General features: G+C 52.6%; 1 protein-coding gene across 1 annotated transcript in view; it reads right to left on the bottom strand.

Annotated features, from left to right (window-relative positions):
* ARHGEF33 (Rho guanine nucleotide exchange factor 33) overlaps window positions 1-23284 on the bottom strand; it is a 46487-nt gene that overhangs the window by 15299 nt on the left and 7904 nt on the right. The window contains exons 2-10 of the mRNA XM_049784298.1: window positions 22472-22584; window positions 20875-20924; window positions 16660-16824; window positions 15741-15862; window positions 11542-11675; window positions 10159-10218; window positions 8872-9096; window positions 3732-3861; window positions 1685-1817 (exon numbers count right to left, since the gene is read on the bottom strand). Coding sequence (XP_049640255.1) covers window positions 1685-1817; window positions 3732-3861; window positions 8872-9096; window positions 10159-10218; window positions 11542-11675; window positions 15741-15862; window positions 16660-16824; window positions 20875-20924; window positions 22472-22496 — 1044 coding nt within the window. The 5' untranslated portion in view covers window positions 22497-22584. The remainder of the gene's footprint in view (window positions 1-1684; window positions 1818-3731; window positions 3862-8871; window positions 9097-10158; window positions 10219-11541; window positions 11676-15740; window positions 15863-16659; window positions 16825-20874; window positions 20925-22471; window positions 22585-23284) is intronic.

The following is a 23284-nucleotide window of genomic DNA, read 5'->3' as shown; positions in this document are numbered from 1 at the left end:
GGAGGGAGGGAGGGAGGAAGGGAGGGAGGGAGGGAGGGAGGGAGAGAGGGAGGGAAGGGAGGGAAGGGAGGAAGGGAGGAAGGAAGGAAGGAAGGAAGGAAGGAAGGAAGGAAGGAAGGAAGGAAGGAAGGAAGGAAGGAAGGAAGGAAGGAAGACAGGGCCGGAGAGATAGCATGGAGGTAAGGCAGAAGGATGGTGGTTCGAATCCCAGCATCTCATAAGGTCCTCTGTGCCTGCCAGGGGCGATTCTGAGTGTAGAGCCAGGAGAATCCCCTGAGCACTGCCGGGTGTGACCCAAAACAAAACAAAACAAAACAAGAGACAGATAGGGAGAGGGAGGAGAGATGGAAGAGGGAGAGAGAAAGAAGGTGAGGGAGAGAAAAAGAGATAGAGGGATGGAGAGAGGGGAAGGGAGTGAGGAGGAAGAGGAGCACCAGCAGGCACCTATGATATACAGAGATCGGTATCCCCAGCGGATCTATAGCTTGGGAGCCCCGGTGCCAAAACAGAGGGTGCTGGGGCAGTTGAACGGTGAGGCCCCCAAGCATGCCAGCTTTGAGCCCTGGGGAATGCAGACCCCAAACTCCGCCACAACAAAGAGAGCACAGAAACCAGGAGCAAAGGAAGTCTGATAGGATTCGGAGAGTAGGTTCAGGCCTTTGGAGCCAAATTGGGGGTCCCCAGCCACACCACCCAGCCACTGCCCTGTCTGCTTATCCACCAGCTCCCTAGGCTCACTTGATGCTCCAAGCCAGCCAAGCTGCAAAGACTCATGGATACAGTGCTCTTGCAGCTGAAAGCCCTGGAGCACCTTCAAGGACGGCCAAATCTCCACCCTGCCAAAGCCAAAACCCACAATCACACTGTGACAATGACCCAACTTCATCACTTTCCCACTGATCTCTACAGAGACCCTAGTGGGCAGAAACTCCAGGTATGCTAGTTTGGGGGGCTGAAAACTCTGGGGTCTTCTCAGAGTAGGGGTGAGCAGCTTCCCCCTCCGTCCTCAGCCATAGACGCGTCCCACAGCCACCACCCTGTCAGCCTATGGGCCCCGCCCCACAGATGCTTGGGCACACAGTCACATGACACCCCCCGATTTTTAACACAGCCACCCTGGTAGGAACTGACCAAATCAGCTGAGACAGTATCATAGAACCCCAATCAATAACACCGAAAGAAGCTCAACCCAAATCCTCTGACCCGACCAGGTGAGAGACCAGTTGTCACCTCCCACGCCAATGTCATCACTGTGCTCACCCCATATTGTGTGGGGAGTGACATCAGGTGGCACATGGGGCTTACTCCTGGCTCTACACGCAGGGATCACTCCTGGCACGCTCAAGGGACACTATGGGATGCCAGGAGTCGAACTTAGGTCAATTGTGTGCAGGGCCAAGGCCCTCCCCCATGTGCTATCACTTTGGCCAAAATAACTTTTGTTTGTTTGTTTTTTGGGCCACACCAGGTGGCACTCAAGGGTTGCTCCTGGCTCTGCGCAGAGAAATTGCTCCTGGCAGGCTTGAGGGACCCTATGGGATGCCCGGGATTGAACCCAGGTCCATCCTGGGTCAGCTGCGTGCAAGTCAAATGCCCTACCACTGTGCTACCACTCTGCCCCCCCCCAAAAAAAAAAAACATTTTTTCCAGGGTAAAAAAGCAGCCATTTCCTGGCAAAGCTCACCTCATCGTTTGTCAGCTTAAGGAACAGATCTCCCAGCACCCCCTGCCGGGGCCACTTCAGGACGCGCTCCTGCAGTGCGTGAAGCAGGTCCAGATGCTGCTGGACCAGGTACCGCAGAGAGCCGGGGAAGAGGCTGAGGGGACGACAAACAGAATCTCAAAATCACAGAATCAATCACAGAATCACATAATTAATCACAGACTCACAGTCAGGCAAGGCCTGAAAAAGACCCCCAGCCCCGCTTTTCCACCCTGGGGGTTCTGAGTCAAAGGTTCAGCACCCCCCCCCCCCCCCCGGTGTCTCCCAGCACACTGGCCAGGCCTGGGCTCAATTTCCCTGGTGGGCTGTGGGGCTATGGGCAGGGCCTACTCCCAGCTACCTTTGGGGGTGTCAAGTGAACCCTGCACTCAGCTCTCCGAGCTATCTCCCTGGCTCCAGACTTCAGGTTCTGAGGAACAGGGGCCCAGGTTCAAAAAGTAAAAAGTGTTTACTGCTGGGAACCTCAAATCTTCCAGCGCTCCCTTTCCACTCACCCCAGCCAGTGGGGAGCCGGCCTGAGCCCCTGACTTGGGTGACACTTGGGGAAGTTCGAAGGGTGTCCTTTCCCTGCCTCAGTTTACCTCCAATGCATCTTCTGTCCGGCTGGCTATCAGCTGTGTGCAGATAGCTCAGGGTAGACAGGGGACCCCCCAGAATAGCAAGACGACCCCGGGACTCAAGCAAGGGGCAGAATCGAGTTTATTTCTGAACATGTGGCCAGAAAGGACAAAGTCTGGCCCACCCACCTCCGCCCCTGCACACCCCAGAAATGTGGGTGCAGAGCAAGCAGGGGTGAGGAGGGGCCGGGGAGTGGGGGGCTGAGGCTGGAGCTTGAGTTCTAAGCAATGACAAGGGACAAAAGTGGCCCTGGGCCTCTATTTTTTTGTTTTGTTTTTGTTTTGTTTTTTGGGGGCCACACCCAGTGATGCTCAGGGGTTACTCCTGGCTATGCGCTCAGAAATCGCTCCTGGCTTGGGGGACCACATGGAATGCCAGGGGATCAAACCGCGGTCTGTCCTAGACTAGTGCACACAAGGCAGATGCCTTCCCACTTGTGCCACCGCTCCAGCCCCTGGACCCCTGTTTCTGCAGGATCTGAAGTCTGGAGCCAGGGAGATAGCTCGGAGGGCTGAGTGCAGGGTTCGCCTGGCACCCCTAAACAAAGCCAGAAGGAGGCCCTCCCTGTCCACAGCCTCACAGCCAGCTGGGGAAACTGAGCCCAGACCTGGCTGGTGTGCTGGGAGACACCTCAGAGGGGGCCCAGAGACGAGGGGCCCTGACTCACCCACAAGTAGGCAGGTGTAGTATATGAAAAAGTTTCCATAAGATTATTCTTGGAATTGTTGTATATAAAAGTATTTCCTTAGGATTGTTCTGTGACTATTGCCCCACCTAGCCCTTCCAGGTGGGGCGCTGTGGAGTTGGCAATAAATAGCTTGATGGACAGGGGAGAGGGGGCCTTTTGCGAAAGCTGCAGGCTGCAAGAGGATTCTCTCGTTCTCTCTCTCTTTGCCCAATCTTTTACACCCTATCCTTCTTGTCTGTGTGGATTATTATTTGCTGCGGATAAATATTACCAAGGTCTCCCCGCGAAAGGGGTCAAGGGGATGGGAAGTAATTTCTCATTCCGGGAACTGTTCTTGAATTCACAAATACCCAACAAAGGATTTAACAGCAAAAATAATTTACAGGCAGGGATGCAGGAGAGGGTCCCCTCAACCCCAGCTCGGCATGGGAGGCCCTTTGACTCCTAAACTCTTCTGGGGAGGGCAGAGAGATAGCACAGCAGTAGGGCTTTTGCCTTGCACACACTGATCTAGGATGGACCTGGGTTTGATTCCTGGCATCCCACACGGTTTCCTGAACCTGCCTGAAGTAATTTTTGAGCATAGAGCCAGGAAGAATTCCTGAATGAGATCGGGTGTGGCCCCAAAACCAACAAGTAAGATAAACTCTCCTGAAATCTCCCTGAACAGCCCCAGGGACAGACAGACAGGTAGACAGGCACCTCCTCTCCTTGGCGCTCCTCTTCCCGTCCGAGCCCTGGAAGGTGGCCTTGATCTTCAGGATGAGAGAGACATTGATGACGTACTTCCGCTCCGATTCCAGCAGCTCCAGAGCCACCGTCTGCCTTTTAGCTTCAAAACAAACCACGGTGAAACTGGGGCACATCAACACAGTGGAATACTACGCAGCTGTCAGGAAAAATGCGGTCGCGAAATTTGCTTCTACCTGGATGGACGTGGAGCGTGTTGTGCCGAGTGAAATGATTCAGGGAGAGGAACAGACATAGAATAACCTCACTTGTTTGTGGGGTATTAAAAAAGAGAGTATGCTGCGGCTGGAGTGATAGCACAGTGGGGTGGGTGTTTGCCTTGCATGTAGAAGACCTAGGTTTGATCCCCGGCATCCCATAGGGGCTCCTGAGCCTGCCAGGAGCGACTTCTGAGCGTAGAGCCAGGAGAGACCCCTGAGCACTGCTGGGTGTGATTCAAACCCCCCCCAAAAAAGGGAGGAAGGGGGTGGGAGGGGTGGAAGGAAGGGAGAGAGAGAGAGAGAGAGAGAGAGAGAGAGAGAGAGAGAGAGAGAGAGAGAGAGAGAGAGAGAGAGAGAGAGAGAGAGAGAGAGAGAGAGAAGGAAAATGCCCCAGACCCAGAGACAGTGGGGGTGATGGATGGATATTGGGGACATTGGTGACTGGAAAAGTGCGCTGGGGAAGGTGTTGGACACGGTATGACTGAAACTCAGTCATGAACAACTTTGGAACTGTATATCTCACAGTGACTCAAATTAAAAGAATTATTGGGGCCGGGCAGTAGCGCTAGAGGTAAGGTGCCTGCCTTGCCTGCACTAGCCTAGGACAGACCGCAGTTCGATCCCCTGGCATCCCATATGGTCCCCCAAGCCAGGAGCGACTTCTGAGCGCATAGCCAGGAGTAACTCCTGAGCATCACTGGGTGTGGCCCAAAAACCAAAAAAAAAAAAAAAAAAAGAATTATTAAGAAGAAAAAACACAGGACAAGAGAAATAGCACGGAGGTATGACATTTGCCCTGCATGCAGGAGGACAGTGATTTGAATCCCAGCATCCCCTATGGTCCCCCAAGCCTTCCAGGAATGATTTCTTTCTTTCTTTTTTTTTTTTTTTGGTTTTTCGGGCCACACCTGTTTGATGCTCAGGGGTTATTCCTGGCTAAGTGCTCAGAAATCGCCCCTGGCTTGGGGGGACCATATGGGACGCCTGGGGATCGAACCACGATCCTTCCTTGGCTAGTGCTTGCAAGGCAGACACCTTACCTCTAGTGCCACCTCGCCAGCCCCCAGGACTGATTTCTGAGCATAGAGCTAGGTGTAACCCCTGAGCGCTGCCGGATTTGACCCAAAAACCAAAACCAAAACCAAAAAAAACAAACAAAAAAAAAAGGAAGAAGAAAAAGAAATACAAGCTAAAGTGATAGTACACTAGATAGGGCACTTGCCTTGCCTATAGCTGACTGTGGTTCAATCCCTGGCACCCCATATGATTTCATGAGCACTGCTAGGAGCGATCCCTGAGTGCAGAGTTAGGAGTTAGCCCCGAACACTGCAGGATATCTTGCCCCAGAGGCCATAGTTCTGGGAGGTTGCTGTTCTCAGAATAAAAAAAGCGGCTAAGCATCTTCTAAGGGGCAGAGCAGAGCAGGCGGGGACAGAGCTTTCGGCCCTCCTGTGCAGCCCACGCTTATCGCACTGTCACTGGACAGTCACAGTTCGAAAAGGAAAGTGGGTGACTGGCAGTGAATAAACCCAACAAGAGAAAAATGCTTCACTATCCCTGGCTGCACCTCAACATTCTTTTGGGGGAAGTTGGGCCATCCCCGGCGATACTCTGGGGTTACTCCTGGCTCTGTGCTCAGAAATCGCCTCTGGCAGGCTCAGGGGAACCATATGGGATGCCGGGGGATCAAAAACGGGCTCGTCCTAGTTCGGCAGTGTGCATGGCAAATGCCCTACTGCTGTGCTATCGCTCCAGCCCTCGAACCTCAACATTCTGAGAGAGCCGCAGATACTGTGTGAAAAGGTTTTATTTTCCACACTACAAACTAAAGGACTTGGAAGAAAACATTTTGGGGACACATAAGTTAGAAGCTATTTGAGCATATCTGGAAAAGAATCATTCAGGGGCCAAAGCAATAAATAGCACAGCAGGCAGGACATTTGCCTTGCATGTAGCTGGCACGGGTTCTATTCCATCATCCCCTAGGGTCTCCCGAGCACTGCCAGGAGCGATTTCTGAGCTCAGAGCCAAGATATGGCCAAAATAAATAAATAAATAAATAAAGACCAACAACAGGGGCCGGGCGGTGGCGCTGGAGGTAAGGTGCCTGCCTTGCCTGCGCTAGCCTAGGACGGACCGCGGTTCGATCCCCCGGCGTCCCATATGGTCCCCCAAGAAGCCAGGAGCAACTTCTGAGCGCATAGCCAGGAGTAACCCCTGAGCGTCACAGGGTGTGGCCCAAAAACCAAAAAAAAAAAAAAAAAAAAAAGACCAACAACAACAACAACAACACACACACACACACACACACACACATGGATTATTTGGAGCCAGGGAGACTTAAAGGACTGGAGCACCATTTTGCCAGCAGGAGGCCCAGTTCTGCTAGAGGCTTGAAGCCACCAATCACCAGGGGTGGCCCCAGAACACCAGGCATGATCCCTGAGCACCACTGGGGGAAAACAAAAATATTCCTTTTAAAGTTTACTAACTTCGGTGTTTAAATAAAGGTATTAATAAAAAAAGAGAACCTAAACAAAGAAAATCATACGTAAAAACAAACTATTATTGTGCTGTAATACAGAAGTTTTTATTTCATAAAATGTTGTTTTTCAGTCATCATTTTACTGTTATGAATATTTGAGTCGTTTCCAGTTTTATCCCCTTTCAAATAAAAGGGCTTTAAACATTAAAAAATAAGTTTAATAACTTCAATTTTAATCTTTTAAAATAAACAAAACACCTGACATCTGTCCTCTAAGATTTACTGCGTGTGGGGGGGTCGTCTCACCAGAACTGACCCGGGTTCAATCCCTGGCACCCATCCATGTTTTTAACTACACCACATTCATGTGCCCATTCTCACCCCGTCCACCCCCCCCTTCATACCCTATCCACACCCCCATTCACACACCGTTCACACCTCATCCATTCCCATTCACACCCCTATCCACAACTGCTTCACATCCCACCCACCCCCACTTACACCCCAGCCACACTCTGTCCACACCCCCAGCCACCCCATCTCCGCTCCATGTACATCCCCATTTGCACCCCCATCCACACTCCCATCCATACCCCATCCACTCCCTGCTCCTAACCCCATCTACCCCCATCCACACCTTGTCCACATCCACCCCCATTTACACCCCTGTCCAGGCACTGGCCTAAGGAAAGCTGCTGAACTCAGCACTGAGGGCAGGAGTAGCGCGCATGCAGGCGACACCGGTGGAACTGAGAGTGAAGCTGCCACTCGGGCTTTCCTGGTGGCAGGTGACAACAGGAGACTGCTGACTGGCCAGTGGACAGAACTCTGTCCCTCTGCTGCCCACTTTCTGCCATCCCAGGTCCCAGCCTGAACACTTCAGGACTGGGGTGGGATGGGCGTCTGCCCTGACGGAACAGTCACGACCGCCTGGGGGAGCCCAAGTAGAGTCCTGAGGAGAAACTAAAGATCCCAGAGGCTGAGGGACTCTACTCGGGCAAACCCTTGCCAAGGTGCCACACTCAGGGTCTCCTCGCCCCAAATGCTCCATGCCAAAGCCCCATTTCACCCTCAGCTTTAAGTGCTTTGTTTGTGGAGGGGGACAGAGAGGTAGTTGAGGCATCACGGCACTGGCCTTGCACTTCATAAACCCAGTTTTGTTTTGTTTTGTTTTGGTTTTTGGTTTTTGGTTTTTGGGCCACACCCGGCGGTACTCAGGGGTGACTCCTGGCTGTCTGCTCAGAAATAGCTCCTGGCAGGCACAGGGGACCCTATGGGACACCGGGATTCGAACCAACCACCTTAGGTCCTGGATCGGCTGCTTGCAAGGCAAACACCGCTGTGCTATCTCTCTGGGCCCTTTTGTTTGTTTGTTTGTTTGTTTGTTTGGCATAAACCCAGTTTTGAGTCCCTAGAAACAGCCATGAGTCATCCAAGCACCACCAGGGGTCCTTCCTAAGCAAAAAGTGAAGGCTCCTGAGCACTTCTGGGTTTCCAAAATATAATAAACTATTTTCTAAAAAATAATAAGCTGGGGGCCAGAGCATTGGTGCAAGTAGTAGGGCGTCTGCCTTGCATGTGCTAACCTATGATGGACCAGGGTTCAATCCTCCAGCATCCCATATAGTCCCCCAAGCCAGGAGTGATTTCTGAGCTCATAGCCAGGAGTAACCCCTGAGCGTCAATGGGTGTGGCTCCAACAAACAAACAAAAACAATAAAACCTAAAAATAATAAACTGGGGGCCGGAGAGTTAGCACAGCGGTAAGGCATTTGCCTTGCATGCAGAAGGATGGTAGTTCAAATCCCAGCATCCCATATGGTCCCCCAAGCCTGCTGGGGGCGATTTCTGAGCGTAGAGCCAGGAGTCAGCCCTGAGCACTGCTGGGTATGACCCAAAAACCAAAATAATAATAATAATAATAATAATAATAATAAACAGAACCAGAGTGATAGCACAGTGGAATGGGCATTGACTGCCTGGCACACAGTCAACCCAGGATAGACCCAGGTTCAATCCCCGGCATCCCATATGGTCCCCTGAGCCTTCCAGGAGCAACTTCTGAGCACAGAGCCAGGAGTAACCCCTGAGCGCTGCCTGGTGTGGCCCAAAAACCAAACCAAATAAATAATAATAAACTGCCAGCTTGAACTGGGGGGTACAGCTTCAGGGACCCCTGCTGATACACACATGAACAGGACTAAAAAGAAGGCTGAGAAGTCAGGTGACAGTGGAGAGGTCCTGAGACCCTCCATGAAAAGCTGTTCCTCAGGTTCAATTCCTGGGAAGGCCCCAGGCCCATTGTGTTCTGAAGCCCTGGGTTCGATCTTGGTCAGTGCCAAAAGCAAAAGAACAAACTCCAGTCCATTGAGGAGAACCCTGTGAGCCAGGCGGCGCCCACACTTACCGGCCAGGGAGCTGTCACACAGAGCCACGTCCCGCACACCCGCATGTCGGCCCGGCCCGGCTTCCTGCAGCTTGTCAGGGTGGTCTTTCGTGACGTAGCCCTCAGCCCGCTCTTTGCCCTTCGGCGGCCTCCACACCCCCTGGGGGAGATGCCCCGAGGAAGGAGTCTCCGCCGCCAGGCAAGCTTTGAGGTTTTCCTCGGCCTCTGGGGTGTTCTGGCTCACCCCTGGAAAACAGCCAGAAACGTTTGGTCACTCACTCAGTAAGTCGCACCTTGAAGCTGTCCCTTTGGGCTGTTTGTTTCTTTGTTTGGGGAAGGCAGGGATTAGTCCGGGGGTGACCACATGCAAGATCATGCCTTATGTCCTGGATGCTCCCCTGAGAAGCATCTCTACGAAGCATGGACTGTGCCCACATTGGCCAAGTATCCCCCACCCACCCCAGAAATGAGTTGGTCCAGCTCAGTGGTCAGTCACATCGCAGTAACTGAGTGCGGTCTAAACTGAGTGTGTTGCCCAGTTCAAGCGGCCCTTCTGGGTGCCTGGGACACTGCTGAGCAGGACATTCCAGTCAGGAGGGAGCAGTGGAAAGGCCCAGGGACTGCCTTGGCCCCACCACAGCAGGTGAGTTGCAGGAAGTAGGGAAGCAGGGACGGAAGGGGTGCGAATGATATACCGGGTGAACCAGTCCCTTCGGCAACTTGTTTTGTTTTGTTTTGGGGCCACACCCGGTGGTGCTCAGGGGTTATTCCTGGCTCTGTGCTCAGAAATTATTCCTGGCAGGTTCAGGGAATCGTATGGGATACCGGCAATTGAATCCAGGTCCATCCCAGGTCGACCTTGTGCAAGGCAAAGGCCCTACCGCTGTGCTATCTCTCCAGCCCCTTCAGCAACTTTTAATTTTTTTATTTTTATTTTTTTATTATTATTATTTTTTGGGGGGGGGTTTGGGTCACACCCGGCGGTGCTCAGGGGTGACTCCTGGCTGTCTGCTCAGAAATAGCTCCTGGCAGGCACGGGGGACCCTATGGGACACCGGGATTCGAACCAACCACCTTTGGTCCTGGATTGGCTGCTTGCAAGGCAAACGCCGCTGTGCTATCTCTCCGGGCCCATTCAGCAACTTTTCAACTGAAGTCAAAAGTGTGGGGTTTGGTAGACACTGGTGACACCCCTGTATGAGTCCTCAGTGAATGTGAACTTGGTGATAACCGAGGGAGTGAGCAAGGGGTCCCTAGAACCAGGTTTCCACCCCAGAATGTGAGCTGGGAAGAGAGGCGGGCACTCACCTGTTCCCAGGACAGACTTCAAATTGCCTTCCCCACCGTGAACAGCCCTGGACTCAGCAGCTGCAGAGAAAGGACAGTGCCCCTCAATGTCCTCTGGCCCCCGGATGGAGCCCGGTGTCTCCCGGCCCCACCAAGAGCGACCCGTGAGCACAGAGGGGAGTGTGACCCCCAACACAGACAAGAGGGCCAGAGCCTTGCACACAGCTGACCCAGGTTCGAGCCCCAGCATCCATGTAATCTCTGCCCCCCCCCCCCTTCCAGGACAGCTGGGAGTAATTCCTGCTCACAGAGTCAGAAGTAAGTGCTGAGCACAGCAGGGTGTGTTCCCCAAAACAAACAAACAAACAAAAACAAGAGCCCAGGGTCCTGAAGTACAGCCAGTGTTTTTCTCTGGCACAATTGTCCTGAGGTGGAGGAACAGCCGTGTCTCATCCTGGCCTCGCACCCCCAGAGATGAGGCACCAAGTCCTGAGATTCAAACTTGACTGGGAAAGCGGCCGGGAGCACCAGAGAGTGAGTCTGGAGCCACACAGTGTCTGGATGTCCGGGCAGAGAAGCGAGTGGGACACACCAGACTGGCTGGCATGGACACGCTTGCAGTGACCTCCACTTCACTTCTTGTTTTCTTTTTCTTTATTTTCTTTTATTTTGGTTTTGGTTTTGGGCCACACCTGGTGATGCTCAGGGGTTACTCCTGGCTTTGCACTCAGAAATTACTCCTGGTTTAGAGAGTAATATGGGACGCCGGGGATGGAATCTAGGTTCGTCCTTGGTCAGTCCCGTGCTAGGCAAATGCCACATCACTGTGCTGTTGCTCCAGCCCCTCATGTTTTGTTTAGGGGCCACACCTAGCAGTGCTCAGGGCTTCCTTCGGGCTCTGTGCTCAGCAGTCACACCTGGCGGAAAATTCATCTTCGGTGCTGGGGATCGAATCTGGGTTAGCGTCATGCAAGGCAAACTCCCTCCCCGCTGTCCTCTGGCTCTGGCCCCAACAAGAATCCATGATGGGGTCAAAGATATCTCCGGCATAGTGGTAGGGCATTTGCTTTGCAAGCAGCTGACCCAGGCGGTTTGATCCTCGGTATCCCATGTAGGCCCCCAGCCTCCCAGGGGTGATTTCTGAGTGTAGAGCCAGGAGTAACCCCTGAGAGCCACTGAGTGTGGCCCAAAAACCAACCAACCAACCAATCAATCAATAAAGTTAAAACAAAAATGAGTCCATCATGCTCAGCAGGCTTCCCGTTCCTGGGAAACCCGTGTCTGGTCTTGTTCTAGACCAATCTTCGTCTCTCCAGGCTGGGATGGATGCTCCAGTATTGTGAGGCCCCAGGGCCCGGGGTCCGGGGTTGTTTTGGGAGGGGTACATGCGTGGCTGGTGAGTACCTTTGTCATAGCCCTGAGCGGGCAGCAGGCTGGGGAAGTCGTCGCCGGGTGGCAGGGGCTCAGGCGTGTTGATGGAACGAAAGGGGCTGCCAGGGGTTGCGGCCTGAGCTCCGTGCTCCTCCTTCTGAGCTTTCCTGAAAGGAAGCAGAGACGGGGTGTGGGGATCTGAACACAGGGTGCAGGAGACGGGAGGTTCCATTTGGGAGAACAACCCTGGAGGAATAATTCTGTGGAAGTCATCCTGAAAAGCCATTTATTTATTTATTTACTTATTTATTTGTTTACTTATTTATTTATTTATGGTTTTCAGGTCACACCTGACAGCACTCAGGGGTTACTCCGGCTCTGCGCTCAGAAGTCGCTCCTGGCAGGCTCAGGGGGGCATATGGATGCCGGGATTCGAACCACCATCCTTCTGCATGAAAAGCAAACGCCTTCCCTCCATACTATCTCTCCGGCCCCCTGAAAAGCCATTTCTGTGACTTAGAACCGTCAGAGACAAGAAATTCAGAAGGTTCCACAGAATGGACCACAAAAAGCAGAAAATAAAGCATAAAGCCTGTGTGCCTCCATGAGAGGAGCAGTGAGGCAGATCGGGGCTCAGAGCACTGCAGCAGGAACCCTGGGCTCCATCCCTGGTGCAGGGTGGTCCACTGAGCAACCCCAGGATCCAGCCCCCAAGCTGCTGGGTCTGGTCCCTAAACAAGATTAAGAGCAGCAAAGGGACCTGAGTGCCAGTGCTGGGGTTAAGGCCTTTGCCTAGCTCAGGCTGACTTGAATTCAGTCCCTGACGCCCCATTTGGTTCCCCGAATGCAGAGCCAGGGATGGAGCCCCTCACACCTCAGGGTGGGTCAGAAACACAACAAAAACATTGCCAGGAAGATGTTCTGTGGTGAGTGACTTAATTCAGCCTGGTTGAGAGTTTTGTCTGTTTTTGTTCTTTTTTTTTTTTTTTTTTGGTTTTTGGGCCACACCCTGTGACGCTCAGGGGTTACTCCTGGCTATGCGCTCAGAAGTCGCTCCTGGCTTCTTGGGGGACCATATGGGACGCCGGGGGATCGAACCGCGGTCCGTCCGAGGCTAGCGCAGGCAAGGCAGGCACCTTACCTCCAGCGCCACCGCCCGGCCCCCTGTTTTTGTTCTTGACCTGAGTCATACCTGGTGGTGCTTAGGAGCTACTCCTGGCTCTGTGCTCAGGAATCATTCTGGCAGTGCTCAGGGGAACCTTATGGGATGCCTGGGATTGAATCCAGGTTGGCTGCCTGCAAGGCAAATGTCCTCCCCACTGTGCTATTGATCAGGCCCCAGATCTAAAAAAAAACAAATTATTTATTTATTTTTGGTTTTTGGGCCACACCCGGTGATGCTCAGGGGTTACTCCTGGCTCTGTGCTCAGAAATCACTCCTGGCTTGGGGGACCACATGGGACACTGGGGATTGAACCGAGGTCCATCCTGGATCAGCAGTGTGAAAGACAAACGCCCTGCTGCTGTGCTCTTGCTTCGGCCCCCAGATCTAGAAAATTCTAAAAATTCAAAATCATCACTGCCCATCCCGGTCTCACACACAATCATTATTGTTATGTGCTTATTTTTGGTAAGTTGATTTTTTTACTCTCTGGCAGTGCTAGCGATTGAACAGAGGGCTCAGGCAGCCAAGTCACAACCCCCCCCCAACTAGGCTACCTCCCCTATACAAATAGTTGTTGTGGGTTTTTGTGTGTGTGTGTGTGTGTGTGTGTGTGTGGGTTTTGAGTCACACCCGGCAGTGCTCAGGGGTTATTCCTGGCTCCAGGCTCAGAAATTGCTCCTGGCAGGCACGGGGGACCGTATGGGATGCCGGAAGTTCAAACCGATGACCTCCTGCATGAAAGGCAGATGCCTTACCTCCATGCTATCTCTCCGCCCCAGTTGTGGTTTTTAAGGGAATGGATTTCCCGAGCAGCACCCCTGGGGCTGGAGGCCACTCCCCACAATTCTTGGCTGATTCAGCCAGAGGCCGCCTATGAAATTAAGGGTGCCAAGTGCTATCCACATTCTTCCTGGGGGCCCTGGAGCTCCTGGGCCCTCCCAGCTGTGTTCAGGGGAGTGATATGATGCAAGGCAGGTCGGGAGAAGTCAAGGCAAGTGTGCTAACCCTTGGATTGTCTGTCTAGCCCCAACAATCATGACTAGTGTTCTTGGTGGGGGCCACACCCAGCAGTGCTCAGGGGACCCTTGTGGGGGCCAGTGATTGAATCCAGGTCCGATGTATACCAGGCAAGTGCTCTACCTGCTGGCTTCTCTTCCTATCTTCCCATCTCCCTTCCCAATAATCATCTTTTTTAAATTTATGTTGGTTTGATGGCCATACCTGGAGGTGCTCAGACGAGTGTGGGGGCTTGAATACAGGCAGCTGTGTGCAATGCAAGTGTCTTTATGGTCTGTCCTGTGTCTCTAGCCCCTAATTTTTTTGTTTTATTTTGTTTTGTTTTGGGTCACACCAGGCGGCTCTCAGGGGTTACTCTGGCTCTGCACTCAGAAGTTGCTCCTGGCAGGCTCAGGACCATATGGGATGCCGGGAATCGAACCACCATCTGTCCTGGGGCAGCTGCATGCAAGGCAAGTACACCCTACCACTGTGCTATCTCTCCAACCCCCCTAAATCATTCATTTAAATAGGTCTTTTCATATGTGTTTATTTTATTTATTCGGGAACAACATCCTTCGGCATGTGGGGATCTACTCTCTTCTTAGGAGTCATTTCCAGGGTAGTATCAATCAAACCCAGAGCCCTACCCACAAGAGCTCCAGCCCTCCAAGCCCTCTCCTCTGCCCCATCTTCTCATACTTTTACTGTTGAACTAAAAATTTGAGGTGCCAGGGGCGGGAGGAAGGGCGTTTGCTTGCCTTGCATGCAGCAGAACCTGGTTCGATCTCTGTTGGTTACCGTGGCCTAACAGTGGCTGCTTTTGCAAAAACCTCTCTGCCATTTTCTAATCTTGCACCTGCAAGATGTCTACGTGCTGTTTTGCTACAAAGCCCTGAGCTAGCAGGAAAGAATGCAGCCATAAAAAGTAGTAAATAGGGGCCGGGTAGGTGGCGCTGGAGGTAAGGTGTCTGCCTTGCAAGCGCTAGCCAAGGAAGGACCTCGGTTCGATCCCCCGGCGTCCCATATGGTCCACCCAAGCCAGGGGCGATTTCTGAGCACATAGCCAGGAGTAACCCCTGAGCGTCAAACGGGTGTGGCCCAAAAACCAAAAAAAAAAAAAAAAAAAAAGTAGTAAATAACCTTGTAGCCCGGAGGAGAGGAACACAGCCGGGTACCAGAAATGAAGTTAGACTCCCCTAGCCCACTTTTTCAAGTTAACAAGGCATTCATTATTGTCTTTGTGCAACATTGTCTTTACAAAGTTAATTCTTGAAAACTAGCCCCACCATAAATCTGTTAAGAGTTTAGGAATGTAGCTAGGCAGCCCCTACCCAAGGTCACAAGGTGTTTCCATGGAAACTGCTTATCCAACATGACTTGCAAGAAGTACTGCCCCCTATCCCACTGCCCACTTCCCATATTTGGAAAGTGATTTACTTTCTTTGTTTCGCTTAGCCTGAACTGTGCTTATACCTTATTTGGAATAATGTAGTTTGCGCGCCAAAAGAATGATTGACACTGCCTTTTGCCTGCCCCCTGTACCTTCTCTATTTAAGAAGGTGCTGAACCACATTAAAAGCCTTTGAACGGAATTTCCCGTCTTGGGTCTTTTGTTATCAACCTCTCTCAGATTTTTACAGGTGTGGTTATGATCTGAGCCTCGCAAAAATAAAGGTGCGGCTGTTCGTGAGCCTCTCGTCCACTCTCCGCTGGCCGGGCCCCTTCTGGGGGCTTACAGGACACCCGCAGATCTCCAGTATCCCATAGGGTCCCCTGAGCCTGCCAGGAATCATTCCTGAGCGCAGAGCCAGGGGAAGCCTTGAATATTGCTGGGCTTTGTGCCTGAGTATTGTGCCCCCTCCTCAAAAAAAAAAAAAACCACCAAAATTCAAGATGCCATTTTCAGCCTCTTCTTTCTCACTCCCAGCTGTTCCGATCACACTTGGCCCTGAACCCTTCGTGTCCCCTAGTTTTCGTGTTCCCGGCAGTCGGGTACCCTGCTGGCCGATGCCAGGTGCCCATCGAGGCACCTGGTGTTCCTGGCCCTGGCTGGCGCTTGGCTGCTCACTTGGCTTTCACTTTCCGCGACTCCCTCCGCTTCTCCTGCTGCAGCTGCTCGATCTTCTGCTGCATCTCCTCCTGCTTGGAGGTTATGGCCTGGATCATGGACATGGCATGGCTCAGCTCCTCCTGAGGCCGAGGGAAGCACAAGGGGAGAGTCGAAGCTCAATGGCCAGTCCAGAGGAAGCTTTAGGGGGTCTGCTTGTTACATAAGTGAATGAGAGATGAACAAGGATGGGTGGGGGAGGCATACCCACCTGCCTGGCTCAGGGCTCAGACAGAAGTGACCCCTAGGGCCAGAGAGATAGCACAGAGGAAGGGCATTTGCTTAGCATGCAGCCAACCCAGGACGGAGCCAGGATCAATTCCTGGCATCCCATATGGTCCCCTAAGCGTGCCAGGAGTGATTTCTGAGCTCAGAGCCAGGAGTAAACCCTGAGCACTGCCAGGTGTGGCCCAAAAACAAACAAACAAACAAACAACATAAAAAAGTGATCCCTGGGGCCCGGAGAGATAGCACAGCAGCATTTGCCTTGCAAGCAGCCGAACCAGGACCAAAGGTGGTTGATTCGAATCCCATATGGTCCCCCGTGCCTGCCAGGAGCTATTTCTGAGCAGACAGCCAGGAGTAACTCCTGAGCACCGCTGGGTATGGCCCCCCAAAAAACAAACAAACAAACAAACAAAAAGAAAAAGAAAGAAAATTGCTTTAAAATATAGGTCTATGGGGGCCGGAGAGATAGCATGGAGCTATTTCTGAGCAGACAGCCAGGAATAACCCCTGAGCACCGCTGGGTGTGGCCCAAAAACCAAAAAAAAAAGAAAGGAGACCATGAACAGTGCCAAGGAGAGTCACCCCCTTTCAAGGCTCGCCGTACCCACGTGTTTCCGTTCCCTCACTTGTCTCGAGGACCGAGAGCCCCTACCTTGAAGTAGTTCAGGGAGTTTCTCATCTCGATGACCCGCTCGTCCATGGAGCACCTGCAGCTCTTGCCCTTTTCTTCCAGAGCCAGCTCCCCGTGCTGGATACGGGTCAGCTCCTGCATGGCCTCCGTGAACCCAGTTTTGAGCTCCGAGGCGAGGGCCTGCAACTGAGCAGAGAGAGCAGCGAGCCGGACTGAGCCACAGTGACTCTTTCCCCGGCTTGAGCCAGCACAAAGCTCCTGGAGGCTCCTACTTACTCTGCCCCGAACCCCCAGCCCACCCTGCAGTGGACACAAGCTTCCATGCAGAGGCCACAAAAGAACAACAGAACCCAGGCATTCTCAAGCCCTTAAAGAAAAGGTTTCGGGCCTGAGCTATAGTGGTGGGGTGTTTGCCTTGCATGCAGCTGATCTGGGACAGACCCAGGTTTGATTCCCGGCATCACACATGGTCCCCCAAGCCTGCCAGGAGCGATTTCTGAGTGCAGAGTGCTAAGAGTAACTCCTGGGCGCCAATGGGTGTGACAGAAAGAAAGAAAAGAAAGGAAGGAAGGAAGAAAGGAAGGAAGGAAGGTAGGAAGGAAGGAAGGAGGGAAGGAGGAAAGGAGGGAAGGAGGGAGGAAGGGAGGGAAGGAAGGAAGAGAAGAAAGAAGAGAAAGAAAGAGAAAAAAGAGAGAAAGAACAAGAGAAAAAAGAAAGAACGAGAGAAAGAAAGCGAGGGAAAGAAAGAAAAAAGAAAGGAAGGAAAGAGAAAGAGAGAAAGAAAGAAAGAAAGAAAGAAAGAAAGAAAGAAAGAAGGAAGGAAGGAAGGAAGGAAGGAAGGAAGGAAGGAAGGAAGGAAGGAAGGAAGGAAGGAAGGAAGGAAAGAAAGAAGAAAGAGAAAGGAAGATCCCCTGAAGATCCCAAGAAGGCAAAGGTGGTCCCTTGTTTGCACCCTAAAAAAAAGATGAGGCAACAAAGCTGGGCTGAGTCCACCCTAGAGGGGAGACCTTGTCCATAAGTTCTTGGATGCTGCCAACCAGTGGATGATCCCTCGGAGGGTGCCCATGTGAGAGCTGGCAGTGGGTCCCTGCCGGGCAATGGGTGAGGGTGGGCAGCTGAGTTCTACTGCTGCCTTGGAGCACGGAGGGTGCAGTCCCACCTGTGGGGTGACCTCCCAGAGGAGATCCCCGCTAACCCCCACAGCTATTTCCTCAAGCTCTGGTTGCTTCTCTTCCTGAGAAGCAGCGAAGGTGGCAGTGAGTGTGGCCATGGCTATCCCTGTCCTTCCCCTTCCCATGGCCAGTTGAAGTGGGACTCGGAGACTCGGAGGCTCTGCAGAAGCCCAGTAGGGTTTGTGGAAACAAGAGATGAGAGACGTTGGCAGCGGGTGGGAGATGAAAGTCACCAAACAGCGGCAGGAGAACGTGGTCTCTGTAAGCATCATGATCTTACATCTGCTGAGTAGAGGAAGGCTTTGGTTTGGTTTGGTTTGTTTCGGGGACACTCTCAGCAATGCTTGGTGTTTATTCCTGGCTCTGTGCTCAGGGATCACTCCTGGTGGTGCTCGGGGAACCAGATGGGATGCTGGAGATCGAACCCAGGCCAGTTGTGTGCAAGGCAAGCGCTTCACCTGCTGCGCTATCCCTGGGACCTGAATAGAGGAAGTCAACACAGGTCTGTCTTTTTTCTTTTCTTCTTTTCTTTTTTCTTTCTTTTCTTCTCTTCCTGTCTTCCTCTTTCTTCCTTCCTTCCTTCTTCCTTTTTATTTTTCTTTCTTTCTTTCTTTCTTTCTTTCTTTCTTTCTTTCTTTCTTTCTTTCTTTCTTTCTTTCTTTCTTTCTTTCCTTTCTTTCTTTTTCTTTCTTTTCTTTCTTTCTTCCTTCCTTCCTTCTTCCTTCCTTCATTCTTCCTTCCTTCTTTCCTTCCTTCCTTCCTTCCTTCCTTCCTTCCTTCCTTCCTTCCTTCCTTCCTTCCTTCCTTCCTTCCTTCCTTCCTTCCTTCCTTCCTTCCTTCCTTCCTTCCTTCCTTCCTCTGTTCCTCCCTCCTTATCTTTCTTTCTTCCTTCCCCTTTCTTTCTTCTCTTCCTTTCCTTCCTTTCTTCATTCCTCCCTTTCTTTTTTCCCTGGTGGTATTTGGGCTTACCCCTGGCCCTGTGCTCAGGGATCACTCTTGGCAGGGCTAGGGAGCACATAGGAGGAGCCACGATCAAATTGGGGCTGGCCAAGTGCAAGGCAAGCACCTTGATCCAAGTGCTTTTATTCCAGGCCCTGACTGTCTTTGAAAGCAGAACTCTAGGAACTGGGAATAATTCAGTGGCTCAGAATTTCTTTCTCAGGGTTTCTTACACCTTTTCCATATGAGCCCTTCTTTCACCCTGGAAATGCAGAAGACACTTTGCGAGGACAGTCAGAAGAAATATCAGATACCATCCACCTGTGGCAGATCCATCCGTGGCAGGGAGATTCTGTGACACCCACATGAATCCATCTGAGCTGGCGGGCTCAGGGCTCACCAGATAGGTGAGCAGCCACACAATCAGCCGGATCCTTTTTGGTACCAGATTGAATGATGACCCGGACCTATGTGGATTTTCGGTCTGGTTTGGGATCACCCCTGACCTGCTCATGGAACACCGAGGTGCTGGGTTATTCAGACACTCTCAGCAATGCTCAGGACTTCCACTGGGCTTTGTGCTCAGGGATCACTCCTGGTAGGCTCTGGGTACCATATGGGGTGCTGAGGATTGCACTCAGGTGGCCGCGTGCAAGGCCAGTCCTTCACGTCTCTGGCCCAGGGTGCATGATGTTCTTCGAAGGCAAAGACAGGGATCAGTTCTCAGCATCGTGAGCCCAGAGACCAACTTCCCGCTTGCTTCTGCTCCTTCGCACCCCCATGAGCAGCGTCTTGAGGTCTGAGAGATGAGGAGGGAAGGGCTCCCCAAACCCAGCACGGCTATATTTAGCCAGCAATGGGGACTGACCTACATGCGATCAGAAACAGAGTAAAACGACACTTGCATTAAAGCGGCAGGACTTGGAGAGAAGAGGGGGTGGGAGGAGGCACCAGAAGGATGCTTGGGACAGGGGACCGTCCAATCAGCACTCAAGAAAGTGTCACGAAAGGAGGACTTGGACAGGGAGGTGTCCAGTCAGCAACCAGGAAAGTGGTACTCCTCATCCCTGGCCTGAGATAACCCACAGCTCCACCGAGCAAAGGACCAACTTGTCCTGACACAAAACCAGCCCAGTGTCAAGGTCCTCATCTCCCCGCCCATCTGCGGGGCCCTGGTGTGGCCATACCTTGTGTAGGCGAAGTAGGCCTTGCGCACACGACAGACTGGCATGGCCCTGAGCCATCCACCCTCCTGGAGGAGCTGTTCGTCCTGGGCCTGCTCCCCACACCATGTACCTCCCTGTGTCCCTTTCCCGACTCTGAGGCCCCACACTCAGCAAGGCCAAGGAGCCCAGGGAGGGCACAGGTAAGCCGCATTTGTGATGGCCCTTGCCCCCAGCTGAGCCGAGCCTTCTCATGCGTGGACCTTGCATGCCGGCCTTTAAATGCCAGTCATGTCAGAAAATATGGCTGGGATGCTGCGGGCTGGGAAGTTTCCAGAAGGAAGCCAGGGTCCGGAGAGCACAGTGGTAGGGCATTTGCCTTGCATGTGGCCAACTCAGGAGGGACCCAGTTTGGTTCCTGGCATCCCACATGGTCTCTCGAGCCTGCCAGGAGCTAGTTCTGAGCACAGAGCCAGGTGTAGTCTCTGAGCACTGCTGGGAGTGGCCCAAAATCATCTGATCTATCAATCAATCAATAATTTATTTATTTATTTATTTATTTTTAGGCTAGTCAAGTGAAGCAGTGGGAGTGGAGGAGGAACAAAGAAATCGGTAACTGGCTGTGATCAATTCATTGTAAACACCACTGCACTCGGACCAGCAATATTTTTTTTAATGAAGGAAGCGGGAAGCCAAACAGACTTGGCTTGGGGATCTAGAGCGGCTAATGGACATTCTAACTGGCGTTTTGTCAGGCTTCAATATCATGTAGGACCTTCCTTCCTCTACCCATCACCCTGTTTGGATGTTAGCTTCGGTGAGCCCCACATGGTCTCAGCTCAAGAACAGAGTGAGGATCTATTGCCCCCCCCCCTCTGGTGCACCCCTCCTCGAGGTCCCACAGAGCAGGGAAGCCGGCCTGCAAGAAGAGCGTCCCCCGAGCTGGTGGACATGGTGCCTACCTGGTAGATCTGCGAGGAGGGGCTGTTCATCAGTACGTGTTCATTCTCTCCTGGGGGCGAGAAGGAGCTTCAGTGAGTCCACATCACCCGCCCCTGTCTTCTCTGCAGGGAGGGGCCCCAGGTCCCTGCGTCTTGGATGGATGATCTGGGCCCTCCCCTCAAGAAGGCGAATCAGCAGGAGAGGAGCCAGGAAGAGTCTCCCTCCAGTTCTTGGGGTGCCTCTGCTCAGAACCACCCCACTCTCGGCCCTCACTTGGTCCCAAGAGGCTGCCACTGACCCTTCACTTCTGCCTCTGACCCTGGCCAACTTCTGACCTTTGCCACTGCCTGGATTAGCTCAAGGAGGCTGGCAAGCTTCAGGGTGCAAGGATGGGTGAGACTGTAGGGGACGGTTTCAGGACACACTCATGGGCACACACACGGTTCTGGGAAGGAGAGTTGGGGGAACTGTACCCAGAAGGTTCGGAAATTCACACACACAGAGACATGCACAGACACACACACAGTTCTACACCCGCAGACTCAACCACACAAGTTTCTGCACACACATGTACTCACACACGGTTCTACACTCAAGCACCCATCCATACACTCATAGATCACACGGTTCTAAGGAGGAGGAAGAGGGCTGGTGGAAACATCCTGGAAAGTTCTAGAAAGGATTGCTGGTCAAAAGAAAACTTCCAGGGGGTCAAAAGAAAACTCCAGGGCCCGGAGAGATTGCACAGCGGTGTTTGCCTTGCAAGCAGCCGATCCAGGACCAAAGGTGGTTGGTTCGAATCCCGGTGTCCCATAGGGTCCCCCGTGCCTGTCAGGAGCTATTTCTGAGCAGACAGCCAGGAGTAACCCCTGAGCACCGCCGAGTGTGGCCCAAAAAACAAAAAACAAACAAAAAAAAAAAAAGAGAAAAGAAAACTCCAGTGGAAGAAGGTGAGGAGAGGGCACACAGCCAAAAGGCAGGAGGTCAGGACATGCTCTGAAAGCCCTGGGCCTGCAGATGAGACCGGCGACATGTGCGTCAGCTGAATGCTGAATGGACCCTTCGCTGTGCCTGCCTGCCTGCCTGCCTGCCTGTCGTTCTCACTTCTTGGTGCACGGGCCCTACCACCATGGTCTGCCCGTGATGGGCACAAAACCTGGGCGCCAGGGGGCTCAGACTCAACACAGTGTGGGGAGGGCCAGTTCACGGGAAGCCAGAGGCCCCGCGTGGAGGAAACCAGAGTTCAGGACAGAGAGCAGGCGCCCTGACACTCCGGGCCTTCCTCCTGCACCTATTGGATCGACCCGAGCTGCTTTACAAGCTGAGCTGTCGGAGTGCCAGGCAGAGCAGATCCCAAAGGTCAGCACTCCACAGGCTCAGAGCCACAATCCACATATGTGTGAGTTGTACATGCGTGACACACATGTGCTAGAATCTGTGGACATGGCACACCCTGTTTCTACAGAACCTTCTCTCTGCTGGCGCCCCTCTTGGAAGCCTGGAAGGAAGTGACAATCTCCCTTGTAACAAAGATGGGGTGTTCCAGGCAGCGAAAAGCCAAGCCCCCATGGGCATCTGGGACTCCCGAGCCCGAACCCCAAAGCAGGGGGCCCAGACCTTGCTTGGTTTTGGTTTTTTCCATGGTGCCTCTTGCTTCTGTCCTCCGGCTGCTCCGTCAGCGCGGCATGGTGAGAGCCCCCCTGCTCAGCCGGCAGCCCCTCCTGCAGGACCTGTCGGTGGAGACCAAGGGTGAGCCCCAGCCAGAAAGCACTGCCCAGTGATGGAGAAGGACGCTCGCTTTTTGTGCCAACTCGAAAACACCGAAACGAGGGCAGGAGAGATACAGGAGGTCGGGTGCTTGCTGTGCAGGTCCGTGTGACCCAAAAACACCAGATAAATAAATAAATAAATAAGTAAATAAATAAGTAAGTAAGTAAATAAATAAATAAATAAATAAATAAAATGGGGCCCAGAGCAATGGTACAGCACTAGGGCGCTTGCCTTGCAAGTGGCCAACCCGGGACAGACTCGGGTTCCATCCCTGGCATTCAACATAGTCCCCAAAGCATGCCAGGGGCGATTTCTGAGCAGAGAGCCAAGAGTAACTCCTGAGCGCAGCCGGATGTGGCCCCAACACATAAACAAACAAACTTAAAAAAATAAAACAAATCTGACGTGAACACAGCTATTTGAGGCAACTCAAAGTCCCCACAATGTCTGGGAAGTGGCAATACTGAGTGGATATTTCACTTAAAGTTGGGCCCCAAGAGCGGGTTCAGAGGCCGAGCACAAGCTCTGCAGAGAGCAGGCTCAGGTGCAGTCCCCGGTAGCATATGCTGGGAAGGGCTCCTGAGCACAGAGCCAGGAGGGCTAGCTCCAGAACACTGCCGGCTGCGGCCCAAACAGCAAATACTAAGAGTCTGAAGAGAC

The sequence above is a fragment of the Suncus etruscus genome, chromosome 12 (assembly GCF_024139225.1).
Source record: "Suncus etruscus isolate mSunEtr1 chromosome 12, mSunEtr1.pri.cur, whole genome shotgun sequence".
Classification (NCBI taxonomy): Eukaryota; Metazoa; Chordata; class Mammalia; order Eulipotyphla; family Soricidae; genus Suncus; species Suncus etruscus.
This window is presented reverse-complemented; position numbering and strand designations above follow the sequence as displayed.